We start from the raw sequence: 15808 nt of genomic DNA on the forward strand, positions 1-15808 counted from the left end.
TCACTCATCAGTTCTATTATATTCATTCAACTTGATCATTTCTTTCATATCAATTAAACTTCACATTCCATCAGTGCTCTATCCATCAAACTCATCAAATCAAATCTATTATATCATCTAATTCATCAGGTCTATTACATCCATCCAAGTCCATCAGTTCTATCATATTCATTCAACTTCATCATTTCTTTTATATCAATTAAACTTCATCATTCTCTCTGTTCTTTCTATCCATCAAACCCATCAAATCAAATCGAATCTATCACATCCATCTGAATATACTATAATATCCATCAGGTCTATCACATCCCTCAAGTCCATCAGTTCTATCATATTCATTAAACTATATCATTCCTTTGCATATCAATTGACCTCCATCAGATCTTTCATATCACCAAATCTACGACACCAATATCACTTCCATCACTTAAGGAAGTCCATCTCCAAACTATATTCACCTGTCTCTACCATCCTATGTCACCGCCCTTTAGGCTACCAGCTTGATCATAGAACTATAGAATATCCTGCTTGAAATAATGACAGCATTGACAACTCTGGAATCAGTCATTAAAGAGTTTGTTAGCTCTAATTCCTCATTTAAACTGCTGGATCCAATCCCGTACCATGGCATTCGTGGCTCTGATGATATAGCTCCTGCTTCCAAGATCATATCCAAGGGTCCTTTGTGCATTCTGGACTCGTCTTTCAATCCTCCTCACAAAGCTCATCACATTATAGCTGAAAGTGCCTTGAAGTTCTACGGCTCGCAGTCGCCATCATTGCTACTTCTGTTGGCGACTAACAATGCTGACAAAAAGGGTCAGTCCATCCAACAGTTTGCCCACAGAGTCAAAATGATGCAATTGATGGCTGAGCACATGATGGCCTCCAATAAAGACTCACCTCCTGTCTATGTTGGACTTACCAATGAAGCCAAGTTTGTTCACAAGCTGGATGCTGTCAAAGACGTATTACAAACCCCGTCCTCAGCTCAGTCTACATCCCTCTCATCATCTTCACCTGCATCACCTTCATCACCGTCAGTAGTGTTTCTAGTGGGTTTCGATACCCTGGTTCGCATTCTGGACTCGAAATACTATGATCCCAACCTGCCACTTGAAGAGTCTCTAGCACCACTCATGACGCGAGCAGCATTCTTCTGTCTGACTCGACAACCCGACCCAATCTCAGTCCCACAAACCAACGCCTTCTCAACCCTCGACGTAGCAGGCCAACTAAACCTCTCCAGTCTCATCCACTCAAACCAACTTCCTGGCATCCCCTCATCCTGGTCCGACAACATCGTCGTAGTCGAATCGCCCTCCCCCGAAACCGACGGCGTCAGCTCATCCCTCATCCGCCAGCTCGTCCAACAAAACCGCGACATCTCCACGCTCGTCCTACCACCCGTCGCAGACTACCTCAGTTCGGCCGACGTTTTTTAACCGGGCATGCCTCCGGCGGCTGGGGCTGTGCCCCAGACCCCCCGGCTCCTCTCGCTTCGCTCGAGTCGTTCCCGTCGACGGCCCCAGCAGTCTCCTGCGAAGCAGGAGCTACGGGGTCTGGGGCAGAGCCCCAGCCGCCGGAGGCAGGTCCCGACCCCCTGGAAGTGTGAGTAGTAGAGATAATATTATTTATTATATGGAGGATACAACATAGCTAATACAACTTGCGGTAAATTATTAGGTTATATTTTAAACGAATTGGAAAACAAAGGCGGCCAGAGCACCGAAAGCAGAGGTGTATTCCATGGCCAAGGGGACGGCACCGCCCTTAGAGCTCGAGGTGGTGCTGGCGGCAGCGGTGGCAGAGGCAGAGCCGCTGCCAGAAGAGGCGCCAGAGGTGGCGTGGATGGCAACAGAGGTCGACACAGACTTGGCCTTGCAGACATAAGAGTCTCCTTGGATATCACCGTCAGAGTGAGCTTGGTTCCAGGACGAACAGTTGAACTTGGACGAAGAAGACTCAATGTCAACACCACCCTTGACCAAAGTCAAAGAGGGCAATTGGGCAGAGCTGAAGTTACCAGTGAAGTCAATGGCACCACCAACAGACTTGACCTTGGGGAATCCGAGAACAGAACCCAATTGGGTGTTGTTGGCAATTTGGAATCCTCCGCCAACAGTGCTCAATTGAGGGAAAGAGACGTTGGAAAGTTGGTCATTAGAAACAATAGCCAAAGAACCACCGATTTGAGTGAGTTGGGGGAAGGCAAGTCCGTTGACGGTGTTGTTAATGAAACCAGCAGAAGCATTGACAACAGTGATGTTGGGCATCGAGATCGACGAAACGTCTCTGAAAGTGATGTTGTTGGCCCATTGAAGACTGGGGAACGAGGCGGAAACCTGTTGAGCATTGAACGAGATGTCCAAAGATTGAGCAACAGTTTGAAGGTTGACATTGACCTCGTTGAGATATCTGTTGTTGTTGATATCAAAAGTGTCAACATTGTCAACATTGATACCCTCAAGAGAAGTCAAGGAAGTGTCGGAAATGGTGATGCTCTTGGCTTGGTTAACAACGTTGTTGAACTGGATGCTACCAAGACCAGCCAAGTGCAACCAGTAGATAGCACCAACAGAGGTCAATTGAGGCATTGCCAAAGTACTCAAAGCAGGGAGAATCTCCAAATCAAGAGTTCCACCAATGGATTGAAGAGAAGGAGCATTGATCGAGCCCAAGTTGGTGGCATTGTTGGCAACCAAGTCACCGGTGATCTTTTGAACACCGTTGATGTTGGCCGACGTCAAAGCAGGGTCAAGAGTCAAAGTACCGTCAAAAGTTTGACAACCGGCAATGCCGTCCAAATCGGATTGCTGCTTAGCAGTCAAATCACTGGAACAGGCAGAGTTGGAGGCAGCTGGAATCTGTTAGTGGCTGGGTTTACTGGGGCGGGGGGTGCTGCCTCCGGCGGCTGGGGCTCTGCCCCAGACCCCGTGGCTCGCTTCGCTCGTTGCTGGGATCGTCTGGTTTGGGTTGTGGATCTGGTTGTGTGGTTCAGTGGTGGTTCATGGATGATTCGCTGGTTGTTCAGTTGGGTAACTTATCAAGATCTCACTCTCTCACGGTCTCACAGTCTCAAAATCTCTTGGTCTGATGGTCTGATGGTCTGGTAGTTCTCAGGTCATTTCCGATTGACTTTCAATCTCCGTGGTTTATCTGCTTTCTCCCAACCCGGAATTCACTTCTTCCTCAGTTATTTCACCCGGTCTGACCAGATTTGATCTGAGCTGACCCAGTTTGGCTGATTCATCACCTGCTTATCTGAACATTTCAGGATCGACTGAAATTCCCCCTGATTGCGTCTTTTCTCCCAAAAGACTCTCTCGGTGGTTAGGGAGTACAGGTGCAGCAGCTCTCCGAAACCGCTCGTGGTATCCATGTTACAGAAATCCAGAATCAGCCAACTGAAGTCCAACTGGTTATGACCTGCTAACCCTCACCCACATTCTCTGTCTCTAATCAGATCCCAAACCTAATCTAAGATAAAGCCAGGGTTAGGTCTGGTTGCCGACATGCATGCTACTGGATCTAGTCAAAGCACAACGCCGGTTCTAGCCCGTTTAGGTCCCTCGTGTCAACGTGAAAAAAAAAACCTGAAACCACTCGGAGATTATCGCTTACTCTCGGAATCAAAAGCCGAGCATGCTTCATTTTCAATTTCGATCCACTTTGTTTTAATCATTGCTGGGTATTTTTGACCTTCTGTACTTTTCTTAATAAACTGGTTTTTATGGTATGTGGCATCATCTGTGAAATATACCTACCATAAGGCGTGTGTCATGGGCGGCTGAGTATAAACTTCAGTCGCACCAGCGACAACAACCACTCCGCAGCCTGACAATTAAATTGCTTCTCTGAAATTCAAATCTTCCAAAAAAATACAGTTGCTGGGTAATATGTAATAAACAGAGCCACACAAACATTAATAATAATAGATGCCATAGATTTAATTGCTGTTTAAGCCTGCCCAGCTTGTATTGGTGATATTAGTGTGATAACACTAGTGGTACCTGTTTCGGGGCTAGAGCTAAAAATAGCATTTTTCACTGATATCGCCAACTGTTTTAGCTATCGATTGATCTGCCATCCAAATGGGTATTTCAAATAGTGGAGACAGGTGCTGTGGTTGAAATATCCATACGAGTAGTGATAGGGAGAAGTGACCAGTAGTGGTTGTAAAACGATTGGAGCGAGGTATAACCAGCCAGCAATCTTGCAGAAATAACGGTCTGTAAACAATAACATGTATCGTTGTTACGTTGTGCTGTAGATGTGTAGTGTAATGTAGTACTAGTTAGATTGCCAGTAATCTCAACGACCATCGTGGTCAAAGTGGTGAGTTGTCACCATCGTCACTGGATTTTTAACTGAATGCTAATACCATAACATAAAGAGTGCTCTACTGTCAATCAGTGAGGTACAGCAGCTAGACCCATGGTCAATTCAGAACAACCAGGTTTCATCCAGACAATCCGGTACCATCGATACAATCCAGTACTCCACTACACATTACCCAACAGCCCAACAGTCAACCATCATTCAATCGACTACAATCCAACTCCATCAAAGCAACTCCTATCAACCTTATCACCCCTACACCCCACCTCCTGTCAACCCCTATATCCATCAATCCAATCCAGTTTTGTAATCGCCGACCAAAACAACTGATAACACAACAAAAACCAATAACAAATCGTGAACCATAACTCAACCAATTTCCAGAAATCACCAAACCAGAAACACTCGTCCACCATCACATTCAACACTGGTAACCATAATAATCCCCAGTCTGATGTGTGTTCCCTTTTTAACCATTGATAAAAATCCCAGTATCGACATCCCTGAAACTCAACTCCTCTTCTCTCTACTTACCATAAGCTCCACTGACAGCAGCAGCACCAATGATGAACTTCTTGAATTGCATTTTTAAATGTTTTCTATATTTGTTTGTATTGGAAACTTTTCGACCAAAAAAAATGACAAAGTCTCTTGTTCAAAGTCCTGTACAAAAGTAAAAACAAAAAAACCAAAAGGTTGTGAAGTGGAAAAAGTCAGGAGGGGAAAGGAAAAAGGAAAAATAAAAAAAGAGGAAGGCACGGGTGAATATCAGAAAAACAAAAGAGTTTCAGTTGGCTGGCTCGTCGGCTGGCTGGCTGGTATGCACGCTGTTGACCGCGCATACGCATAAAAGGCGCGCTCCAACTGCTTTTGGCGGCGGTTTTGGCTGCCGCTGCTGCTGCCCGTAAGCAACCCCCCCCCCCCCATTCACACCATAGAATCACTGCCAGCCGTCCTGGATTTCTGCTGCTGCCGGGGGAGAGCCTGCTCGCTTTAGCCGTCTGTTGTCCCACATGCACGCTTGTTTGTTGTTATTGTGATTGACCCGAATTCATGCCCCACCCCCTTTTTCAGCGCTCGGCGCCCTGTAGTGGTAGGGGTTTTCCTCGGTACATGCTGCCAGCGGGGCCTCTTGCGTCGTGTCAACTTTTCAACTTTTCTTTTTCTGCTGTCAACCGGGTCAATGGCTGCTACCGCTACAACTGATTCTGGGTTCTGGGTCTTGGGGGTGGGGGGTCTGCCTCCGGCGGCTGGGGCTCCGCCCCAGACCCCGTGGCTCCTCTCGCTTCGCTCGAGTCGGGACGTCGAGATACGCGTGTTATCTGTTGAGAGTAGTCAGGAGAGGGAGGAGGAGCGGGTGGGTTGGTGGGGTCGAGGGGGGAGGCTCGCTAGATCGATCGTATGTGACCGGTCGGTCGCTCAATCGACTGATCACCTCTACCTGTATGGCGCGCGTCCCCTCCCCCTCTTCCTGCCTGATGCCCGCCTGGTGTTGCTACTGCTGCTGCTGCTGCTGCCCGTACCAGACCAGCTGTAGTTAGCGTTTTGGCCCCTCTAATGTCCCCTCCTCGGCCCCTCAGCTACTCCTCTCCCCTGAATTTTCCCCTGACCCCTCACCGCGACCCCTCTATTTTGACAGACGTCCCTCCTGATTTTTCTCACAACTGGCCTGCTCTCCACAAATAAAATAATTCATACCACTCCATCGGCCGTGCCAAGTGGGCCCAACATTCCACGCCCGTGAATGGGCCAGTTTCAGGCCCAGCCAACCCCACGACCCTATCTCCAGCCCCAGTGGCTGCCATCTCGGCCCCCTGCTCGACCAGACCACCCCGGCACCTGCTGTTACATTTCCAGCCCTGTCCAGAATGCGGAACTCACGCAGCGAACCGCAATCAGCGCCAGATCCTTCGATGCCACCAGGGAAAAATAACCAACCCACCTGCCTCCGGCGGCTGGGGCTTTGCCCCAGACCCCGTGGCTTCTCTCGCTCCGCTCGAGTCGGTCGCCCTGACCCCTTAGTCTCTCCTGCGAAGCAGGAGCAACGGGGTCTGGGGCGGAGCCCCAGCCGCCGGAGGCCGACCCCCTCCCCCTGATCCACAGGTGCGTCTTCGATTCGCGTTCAGAAGCCGGATCGTGCAGGTGGTCCGAACTTGAAACCGATGATACTGCAAGTACGTGATAGCGACGGGCTCGATTGTTTGATTGTGACGTAACAGGGGCTTGAGATATCGTGCCAGGTCAGTCGATTAGTCCTGGTGTGTCGCATTTGAGCCGTTTGTTTCATGTTTTGGCTGCTCCTCCTCGGTTGATACTGGTATGAATGTGGTGGATGGTTGGCTTGACAAAGGGTGCCCGTGCTGTTAAGCTTTCGGCAGTTGCAGTGACTCGGTTACTAACTAACTATTAACTATGGATCTCAGGATCTGATCGCTAACCTTGCTATCTGACAATTCTAACCGTGACAGGCAATAAATATACACTGTCACTTGCCGCTTGGAGAACCGTTAACTTTGATGGCGGGTGGGACTAACCCCATTTAGCGACATCAGGGTTCTTGCGATCGCCCTCAAGCCGTTAAGCTAGTGTTTGTCTGTTTGTGTTTACTTTTACGCTTTTGGGGCTAGGTGGGTCTCGCAACTCTAATCCACACAAATCTAAATTTCACACTTGGCTGGCCTGTCTGAATCTATTCTCATCTGGTCAATTGAATCGTTTGTTTACTAACTTAAAAAACACAACCACTCGATATGAGTCTCTGGATAGTCAGTTATCTGACTTCTCCTGCCTGTCGAAAATATTATTAAACGCGACAGCAACTCGCGTCGCAGCCGGTGCAGGGGGCTGCTTAGACCACCAGCACCAACAGCAGCAGCTCCACCACCAGATTCCATTCATCGCAAAATAATAATCCGCAAGAATGGGCATAGCCGGTGCATGCTGCGTGCCAAGCCGACCGGCATGAACAACACTCGACGCACCGCTGCTGCCTGCCAACCCTCATGCACGACTCCGCCCGATTTACTCCTCTCTCCTGAGCTCTGGCGAGCTGTCCTGGTGCCTCCGGCGGCTGGGGCTCCGCCCCAGACCCCGCGGCTCCTCTCGCTTCGCTCGAGTCGAACGTCGCGGTCCCACGAGCTCGGCCGTTGAAGTGAAGAAAACCGTTTGGTTGTACCGGATCCTGTGGGCTCCCTGACAAAAATACGAGTTATTAGTATTAATATTATCTTGTTTTAATAGTGTTTTATTAGTATTAGAATGCTAGATGACCATTAAATATTATAGCTACTGTTAATATTAATAGTGATATTTTTTGTACTCACTGTATATGGTGTTGTTATACGTGTATCATAGGCTAGCGATAGTCGTTATGCAATAATTATTAATATTATTAATGATGAACCATTTGATTTATTTAAATTAAAGTAATATTATTATCATTTGGCGGTTTTTTAATTTAAAAGTGAAAGTGATCCAGTTGCTAGTATGTCTTTTACTGAACCACGGTCCCAGGTCGCTCGGCGAAGCCGAGCACAACGGGGTCTGGGGCAGCGCCCCAGCCGCCGGAGGCACTCACCGCTCCCCCAGCACCCCAGTCCAGCACCCACGGACCCAGAAAGCTCCGCGAAGCGGAGCACAGCGGGGTCTGGGGCAGCGCCCCAGCCGCCGGAGGCGCCATCTCAGGGGGTGGTGGTTGGTTACCCGATTCGGGCTATTTCAGGGGTGCGGCGGTGTCAGATAGGAAGTGGAATTCAAGTATATCTCCATATACACATATAAATATATATTTATAAATAAGAAGCCCGGGGCGCGAGTTTGTTGTTGTTGTTGTCGGGGGTTACTTCTTGGCAAGAACCTTGGTGGCAGCAAAGTACTCTAGGAACCCGGCCGCGACCACACCGACACTGACAACAGCCACAGCGGGCCAGGTCAGTTTATCGGCTTTGTGTTGCTGGGCCAGGTAGCAGGCACCTCCTGATGCGGCCAGGATAGTGAACAACAGAGTGCTCGACACTACAGGGTCCTTAAGCTCTTCGCCAACAGCGGATATCTCGTCGCGGACGACATCCTTGTACTTGTCGTAGACACCTTTTCCCTCGTCAGCAAGTTTCTTGGCCTCGGCCTCGACCTCTTTAATGGCCTTTTCAGCTTCTTCAGCAGCCTCTTCAGTGACATTCACATGTTCAATGGGCACACCCTCGTCGTTGGGGATGGCGGCTCCGGATGCAGCAGCGTCGGCGTATCTGGAAACGCTTGTTAGTCGTTCGTTCGGGTTGGGGGGCCTGCCTCCGGCGGCTGGGGCTCCGCCCCAGACCCTGGCTGCTCCTCTCGCTTCGCTCGAGTCGGGCTTACGGGTCTCCCGTTGCTGGGGTCCCTCTGAATCGACTCGAGCGGAGCGAGAGGAGCCACGGGGTCTGGGGCAGAGCCCCAGCCGCCGGAGGCAATCCGACTGCCCTTGTAAGCTCCGTAGTGGTCGGGCTTGATCCGGCGAGGGGAGCACAATGAGTTCTGTTAGATCAGTAAGAGTCGGCCAGTTCAGTAGGTGCAGCCTGTGTACTGTAGTAAGAACAGTCAGCCAGTCAGCTTAGTGTACTCCTGTAAAGAGAGCTTAGATAACTCATATCCACACTACGACTTGTACTTATTGCTCACTTGGTTCTACAACTGAACTTTAACAAGTCCAATTGCTCTTCAGTGATTGAGAATTGGCCCCTTGGAATTGGCAATTGACAGAAAAAATCACGCAATCTCGACTGCTACCAGCTACCAATTCGACCTTTGACTTCTAACTCGACTTTTAACCACCAGACCAGTAGAGACAGTTCTAGCTTTACTCATCTGATTGACTATCCAAAACCGACTAAGACCCAGATCTGAACCCTTCAACAATTATCAACGGAAAAATCGGTCTGGATCTCATATTCCTATCTAACTCGACATCGAACTCACTCTTGAACTGGATCTCTGATCTAATATAGCTCACCAAGGAAGGACAAGGGAAGGTACTTACGACATGGCTAATAGTAATTTGTATCAAATAAGATTGTAAAAAGACGGTCAGGATCGGTAAGTGATATCGATTCGCGACCAATGGATGTATCAACAGAAAAAAAAATTTCTTGGAATAAAAACACAAGTATCAGTAAACCGAGTAGAAATACGTCGTCTAAAACACCATCTGCGTCCTGATTTATAGGAAACCTAAAACCGATGACCCTTAGTGTGATTGGCCAGTTATTTTTTGCCTCTTAGTTGCCGTACCGCTATTTTAGCAACTAATCAACTGCTTATAGACCTACATACATGCCACTACCGCATGGGTCCTTATCCTTGTGCAGGAGCTGCTGCATCAAAGATTGCTGCTGTCCACCCTAACCAGATGGTACACGCTGCATCGAATCTGGCGGTGGGGTACGAGGGGCCAAGAGGGGTCAGGGGGGTCAGTCTCGGTTCTTTCTTCCGAGATCTGAATAACTACCAGTGAATCAAGAAGTCTGTATCAAATCATCAGGAAATAACAGAGTAAACAGAATAAAACAAAAACAAATGGGATTCTAGAAGTCTCATGCCGGGACCGCAATTGGCCACCCCGTATGCGACAGCTGTTTCTGGCACGGATAGCAGTGGTACCTATTTAACCACCCATTAACCCACTCGAGAGCCATCAAATGACCGAGAAGGCACTCACACGCTATCAACTTACAACCGAGTGGCACCGGACAGTCACTAAACACATGCACCCCACGTGAAACGCCCGAAAAAGTCGCCACAAACCCAGCACTAATCAACAGGGTCCTCTGACCTTACAGGCCAACACCGGGCGATCGCGGGTCGGATCGGCCAGGCGCCACTTTGCACGGCAGTACCCTTCACCAACCGGCATCGATCTCCGAAATCAACATCGAGGGATCCAACTGGAACCGAAATAACATCGAAAAAGTAAGGCCAATTGGGCTGCCTCCGGCGGCTGGGGCGCTGCCCCAGGCCCCGTGGCTCCTCTCGCTGCGCTCGAGTCGGGCGTTTACGGTCCCAGCAGCTCGCGAAGCGAGCACAACGGGGTCTGGGGCCGTACCCCAGCCGCCGGAGGCAGCATCCGCTTCCCGAGGAAGAACCTAACAGTGGTCAGTAGAGGGGTCATGGCAGAGCAGTTCGCGAGTGACAACTATGCCGGGATCTGTCCCGAGGCATTGGAGATGATGGTTAAGGCTAATGCTGGTCACGAGATCGCATATGGAGACGATAGTTGGACAGCCAAGGCCGTTGATACGATCAAGAAAACTTTTGAAAAGGAGGATAGCGAGGTCCATTTCGTGTTCAATGGCACAGCCGCTAACTCGCTGGTGCTGTCCAGTGTGTGTAGACCTTATCAAGCGGTCATTTGTGGAGAATATTCGCATATTGAGACCGATGAATGCAGTGCTCCAGGGTTCTTCTCAGGCGGTACTAAGAATTTGATTGCCAGAACGCCAGACGGAAAGTTGACTCCTGAACTGATTGAACAGGTCGTTAAAAGAAGAGACGACGTGCACAGCGCTAAACCAAAAGCTGTATCAATTGCTCAGTCCACTGAGACTGGTCTTGTATATACTATTGACGAGGTCAAGGCCATTTCTAAAGTGTGTAAACAATACGGACTCAAACTTCACATGGACGGAGCTCGGTTTGCTAATGCTTGTGCTGCTCTTAACTGTACAGCTGCTGAAATCACATGGAAAGCCGGTGTGGACGTTCTGTGTCTTGGAGGAAGCAAGAACGGCATGGCTCTTGGCGAAGCAGTCATTTTCTTCACCAAAATCGAAAACGAGGATTTCGATGCCCGTATTAAACAAGCCGGTCAATTGGCTTCGAAAATGCGGTTCCTGACTGCTCCCTGGATAGGTATGTTGACCAACGACGTTTGGCTGAAAAACGCCCGTCACTCGAACCAATGTGCCCAATATTTTGCATCGAAACTCCGCGACATTCCCGAAATCAAAATCATTCTCCCTGTCGAAGCCAATGCAGTATTCGCCTCATTCCCACCAGCTCTCACCGAACAACTGCACTCTCTCCACTGGCACTTCTACGAAATCATCGAGAGCAGCAACCGGTTCATGTTCGCATGGGACTCCACCACCGCTCGCATCGACGAGTTCGTCGCCGACATCCGCCGTATCCTCGCTAAATAGATTTCACACTCTTCTTCTCCGGGGTCTGCCTCCGGCGGCTGGGGCTCTGCTCCAGACCCCGCTGCTCCTCTCGCTTCGCTCGAGTCGGGTTTGGGGGTCCCCAACAACAGAACCCGTCCCCGACGTAACGACTCGAGCGAAGCGAGAGGAGCCGGGGGGTCTGGGGCGCAGCCCCAGCCGCCGGAGGCAGACCGGGGAGAGGAAATTAGAGGTAATAATATTAGTATTTGGTACAAGAATCATTACAGGAGACAAAATAGGGAGCTGGTGTCAGTCAGATGTGCGGTTAACGCTGGTAAGTCAGCTTCATGAGAAGTGAAGGAGTGAATCAACTGGCCCATTGTTTTTGAATTTTCGAGCGCGAATCGCAGAACAGGGTTCCAGAGTCGTTGTCGTGGTAGGGGTAATATTGAAGGTCATTGGCCAGGTACCAGGCCCGAGTCTGTTGCTGTGTCATCGTCCGTCCATGACAATTGCCAGACCAGGCGATTTTAGTCTTTGTCAAGTCAGACTGCAAAACAAATGGATTCACAAACTCCAGATGGTCAATTCCACAAAGAAAGCGGATGTTCTGATAAACAATAGGCGAATGAGCCTTAATAATAGCACCATCATCAAGTCTGTATTTCTTGTTCCCCATGATAAACTGTGTGAGGGAGTGTGTCGTCGCAAACGGGACTAAGGCTCAATAGGAGCGGTATAAGAAGATACCAAAGGAGCAGGCTTTGACTCACTAGTAATAGAACACTGCTGAAGCTTGGCATTGTACGAATCCTCGACAGCGGTAATATCGGCAAGAAGAGCATCGACATTAACAGTGTCAACAATGTCAAAAGGAGTTTCATCAACCAAGTTTAACACCACCTGAACGACCTGCCTCAGAGCAGCCGGTGTCTACAACCACTCGACCCTTAGACTCACCGAAATACTAACCGCCAGCTCTCATTTACAACCGAATAAACCCATTTCCGTTCCGATCGACCTCGCTCTCAGAACTTTACTTTGTACGGCAATACCAGGGGTAAATCAAAAAAGGGCCGAGCCATCTGCAAGATAACGGCGGGGGTATGCATGCGGGATCCAGGGGGTGCCGGACTGCCTCCAGCGGCTGGGGCGCTGCCCCAGACCCCGAAGCTCGCTTCGCTGGTTACGCGGGGTGTCCAGAGCACGAGGGACCCTGGTGGAGCGGAGACCGGGGCCTGCAAGTGGGAGCACGCAGGGATTCGGAAGGGTCCTGCGACGGACAGAGCTTGAAATCCCACACAGAAATCGCACGATGTAACAGGGTTCAAGCCCCGGAAACCAGCTGGGGCACAAAAAAACCCTTCCCTGCTCACCAGAGCAGCTCAGTCCTAGGCAAACCACGCTCAGACCCTCCCCAGTCACAACACCAAAAATGCACAAAAACGCACAAACCCGCTAAAAACCCTCTTCCACCCACCCACCCCTCGCACCCCGCTGACGGTACACCCCACGCAACGACTCGAGCGAAGCGAGAGGAGCCACGGGGTCTGGGGCGGAGCCCCAGCCGCCGGAGGCAGGGTCCCAGGCTAGGGTTACCCGACTACCCAAATAGGAAATACGGAGTGAGAAAAGTACAGTCACATCTGGGAGATGCAGGTAGAGTGAAAAATTCATGCATGGTCACATGACGAGACAAGCGACTCACAAAGTTTTGCAGGTAGAGAGAGGAGTGGAGAGAGTTGTAAGTTCCCGACTCGTTCACGTTCGACAAACCGACAGTTTATCAACAACAAAAAAGAACAGAAAAATCAAAATGTCAGACGCTGCTGCTCCTGCTCAAGCTCGTGGTGGATTCGGCCGTTCCGGAGCCGCTCCCCGTGGTCGTGGTGGCCCTCGTGGCGGCCGTGGTGGTCCTCGTCGTGGAGGTCGTAGAGACGAAGAGAAGGGCTGGCAACCAGTCACCAAGCTTGGCAGACTTGTCAAGGCTGGTAAGATCAAGTCTCTTGAGGAGATCTATCTCCACTCTCTCCCTGTCAAGGAGTACCAAATCATTGATCAATTCTTGCCCACTTTGAAGGACGAGGTCATGAAGATCAAGCCTGTTCAAAAGCAAACCACTGCCGGTCAACGTACCCGTTTCAAGGCTGTTGTTGTCATTGGTGACTCTGCCGGACACGTTGGTCTTGGTATCAAGTCTTCTAAGGAAGTCGCCACTGCTATCCGTGCTGCCATCATCATTGCCAAGCTCTCCATCATCCCCGTTCGTCGTGGTTACTGGGGTACTTCTCTTGGTCAACCCCACTCTTTGCCCACTAAGGTCACTGGTAAGTGCGGTTCCGTCACTGTCCGTCTTATCCCTGCTCCTCGTGGTACTGGTGTCGTTGCCTCTCCTGCCGTTAAGAAATTGCTTCAACTCGGTGGTGTTGAGGATGCTTACACCTCTGCCTCCGGTTCCACCAGAACCACTGAAAACACCCTCAAGGCCGCTTTCGTCGCCATCGGTAACACATACGGTTTCCTCACCCCCAACCTCTGGAAGGAGACTGCCTTGGAGCCCTCTCCTTTGGATGTCTACCACGACGTTGCTGCCGGCAAGGCTAGATACTAAACAAAAGTCTTCTATTTATGGGTCCATTTTGTATTTAGTCTAATAAAAAGTTAAACAGCACACGACTTGCCTCGCTGCCTCCGGCGGCTGCGGAGCTTGCTGGGACCGTGGGATCTTGGATTGAATCTGTTTCGGTAGAAAAACAGACACGAGACACCCCCGGATGCGACTCGAGCGCAGCGAGAGGAGCCACGGGGTCTGGGGCGGAGCCCCAGCCGCCGGAGGCAGATGGGCCACTCAAAGAACTATAGCATTAAAACGGACGTGAGTTACAAATCGACTTTCTCGCGGATGACGCCGGGATAGTCATTGATAATGTTTTAGACAATGAATGTGATTCCATACGTAATTTAATCGTTTTTATTAAAGTTAATAAATTTGCTGCATCAGAAGTAGGATCAGCAGGAATACCAGGAATATCTGGCTCTCCATGGTTTTATTATCTTTAGTTATTATGAATATACTCATATTAATAGTATTTTGTATTATTCAAAAGAGCCAAATAACTTTCTAATTGTTGTTTTTGCAACTCAGCTCTCATCTCCTGTACCTCTGAACTAAAATTCAAATCTGCATATACAAATCTTTTAGTTATAGATGAAGGATAAACAGGGGTGTCGTCGTCGAGGTCGGTGGCATCGGTGTCGGGATCAGAGTCGGCGACAGAGTCTGAGTCGGACGAGGCGTCCGAGTCGTCGGATTCGGGTTCCGAGGAGACAGCAATGTCGTCAGTTTCGGCGTCCGAATCTGCTTCGTCCTCGGTAGGAGAGTCGCTGTCGAGGTCTGGGACTTGAGAATCAGGAACTTCGACTACTGGCAAACCTTCTCCGTTGATAGAAACAAGTTCGGTGGTGAAAATAAGAGTGGCATGAGGAGGAATAGCACCACCAGCCCCATGTTCACCGTATCCCAAGTGTGGAGGAATGGTCAATTTCCGTTTTTCGCCAACACACATTCCAAGAATACCTTGATCCCATCCTTGAATCACACGACCAACACCCAATGGGAACTCAATGGGCTGACCTCTCTCGACAGACGAGTCAAAGACAGTTCCGTCCGCCAGTTTTCCAGTGTAGTGGACCTCGACCAAGTCGCCCGAACGGGCCTTTCTGGTACATCCGTCAACTCTCTTGAGAATTCCAATACGCAATTTCTCTTGCTGCTCAGCACCAGCCACAACAGCCAAAAGACCAGTCAAGACCAAACCCAATTGCAACTTCATTGTAACGTTGAATATTGCCAAATCCACCTCTTCCGCTTCACAACTTATGTACGTGGCGGTGTCACGTGCGTTTTCAGGGGGAGCATCGCCGGGGTCGGGGACGTGCCTCCGGCGGCCGGGCTCCGCCCGGACCTGGTTGTGCTCGCTTCGCGAGCGATTTGGGGGTCCTGTCACTGCCAAAATCAGCTGCTGGCTCGACGGTCCAAGCCGCTTCGCGAAGCGAAGCACAACCAGGGTCTGGGGCGGAGCCCCAGCCGCCGGAGGCAGACCTCCGACCCCCGTGAACAGTCACAAAAGTACACAGAAATATTAATTACAGGAGTAGTAAGCATGCTCGAAGAGTGTGTTTAGAGCTCGCCGACGCCCCATTGCTGGTCAATGCGTTTTTTGAGGGCGTAGCGACGCACGATAATGGTCACGGTCAGGATGGTCATGATGGTGTAGATGAGTTTGGGTTTCTCGAAGCTGACAGTGAGCATGTCGAAAGGGCGAGACGGCGTGATG

At 50.0% G+C, this 15808-nt stretch overlaps 5 protein-coding genes across 5 annotated transcripts; 3 read left to right on the forward strand and 2 right to left on the reverse strand.

The window, feature by feature from the left end:
* Positions 1–536: 536 nt before the first annotated feature.
* On the forward strand, positions 537–3116 carry POF1 (Pof1p; the record flags this gene model as incomplete). Its single annotated transcript, XM_018878351.1, has 2 exons — positions 537–1223; positions 1725–3116. 2 exons carry the CDS (start codon positions 537–539, stop codon positions 3114–3116), a joined length of 2079 nt encoding a protein of 692 aa, XP_018735664.1.
* ECM33 (Ecm33p) lies at positions 1695–2597 on the reverse strand (the record flags this gene model as incomplete). Its single annotated transcript, XM_018878353.1, has 1 exon — positions 1695–2597. The coding sequence occupies one exon, from the start codon at positions 2595–2597 to the stop codon at positions 1695–1697; it is 903 nt and encodes a 300-aa protein (XP_018735665.1).
* A 7362-nt stretch (positions 3117–10478) lies between the features above and the next one.
* GLY1 (threonine aldolase GLY1) lies at positions 10479–11510 on the forward strand (the record flags this gene model as incomplete). The annotated part of the gene is made up of 1 exon (XM_018878354.1): positions 10479–11510. The coding sequence occupies one exon, from the start codon at positions 10479–10481 to the stop codon at positions 11508–11510; it is 1032 nt and encodes a 343-aa protein (XP_018735666.1).
* Positions 11511–13287: 1777 nt separating this feature from the next.
* On the forward strand, positions 13288–14082 carry RPS2 (ribosomal 40S subunit protein S2; the record flags this gene model as incomplete). The annotated part of the gene is made up of 1 exon (XM_018878355.1): positions 13288–14082. The coding sequence occupies one exon, from the start codon at positions 13288–13290 to the stop codon at positions 14080–14082; it is 795 nt and encodes a 264-aa protein (XP_018735667.1).
* A 469-nt stretch (positions 14083–14551) lies between these two features.
* On the reverse strand, positions 14552–15304 carry FPR2 (peptidylprolyl isomerase family protein FPR2; the record flags this gene model as incomplete). Its single annotated transcript, XM_018878356.1, has 1 exon — positions 14552–15304. The coding sequence occupies one exon, from the start codon at positions 15302–15304 to the stop codon at positions 14552–14554; it is 753 nt and encodes a 250-aa protein (XP_018735668.1).
* Between the last annotated feature and the right edge of the window lie 504 nt (positions 15305–15808).

This window comes from Sugiyamaella lignohabitans, chromosome A (assembly GCF_001640025.1).
Source record: "Sugiyamaella lignohabitans strain CBS 10342 chromosome A, complete sequence".
Taxonomy (NCBI): Eukaryota; Fungi; Ascomycota; class Dipodascomycetes; order Dipodascales; family Trichomonascaceae; genus Sugiyamaella; species Sugiyamaella lignohabitans.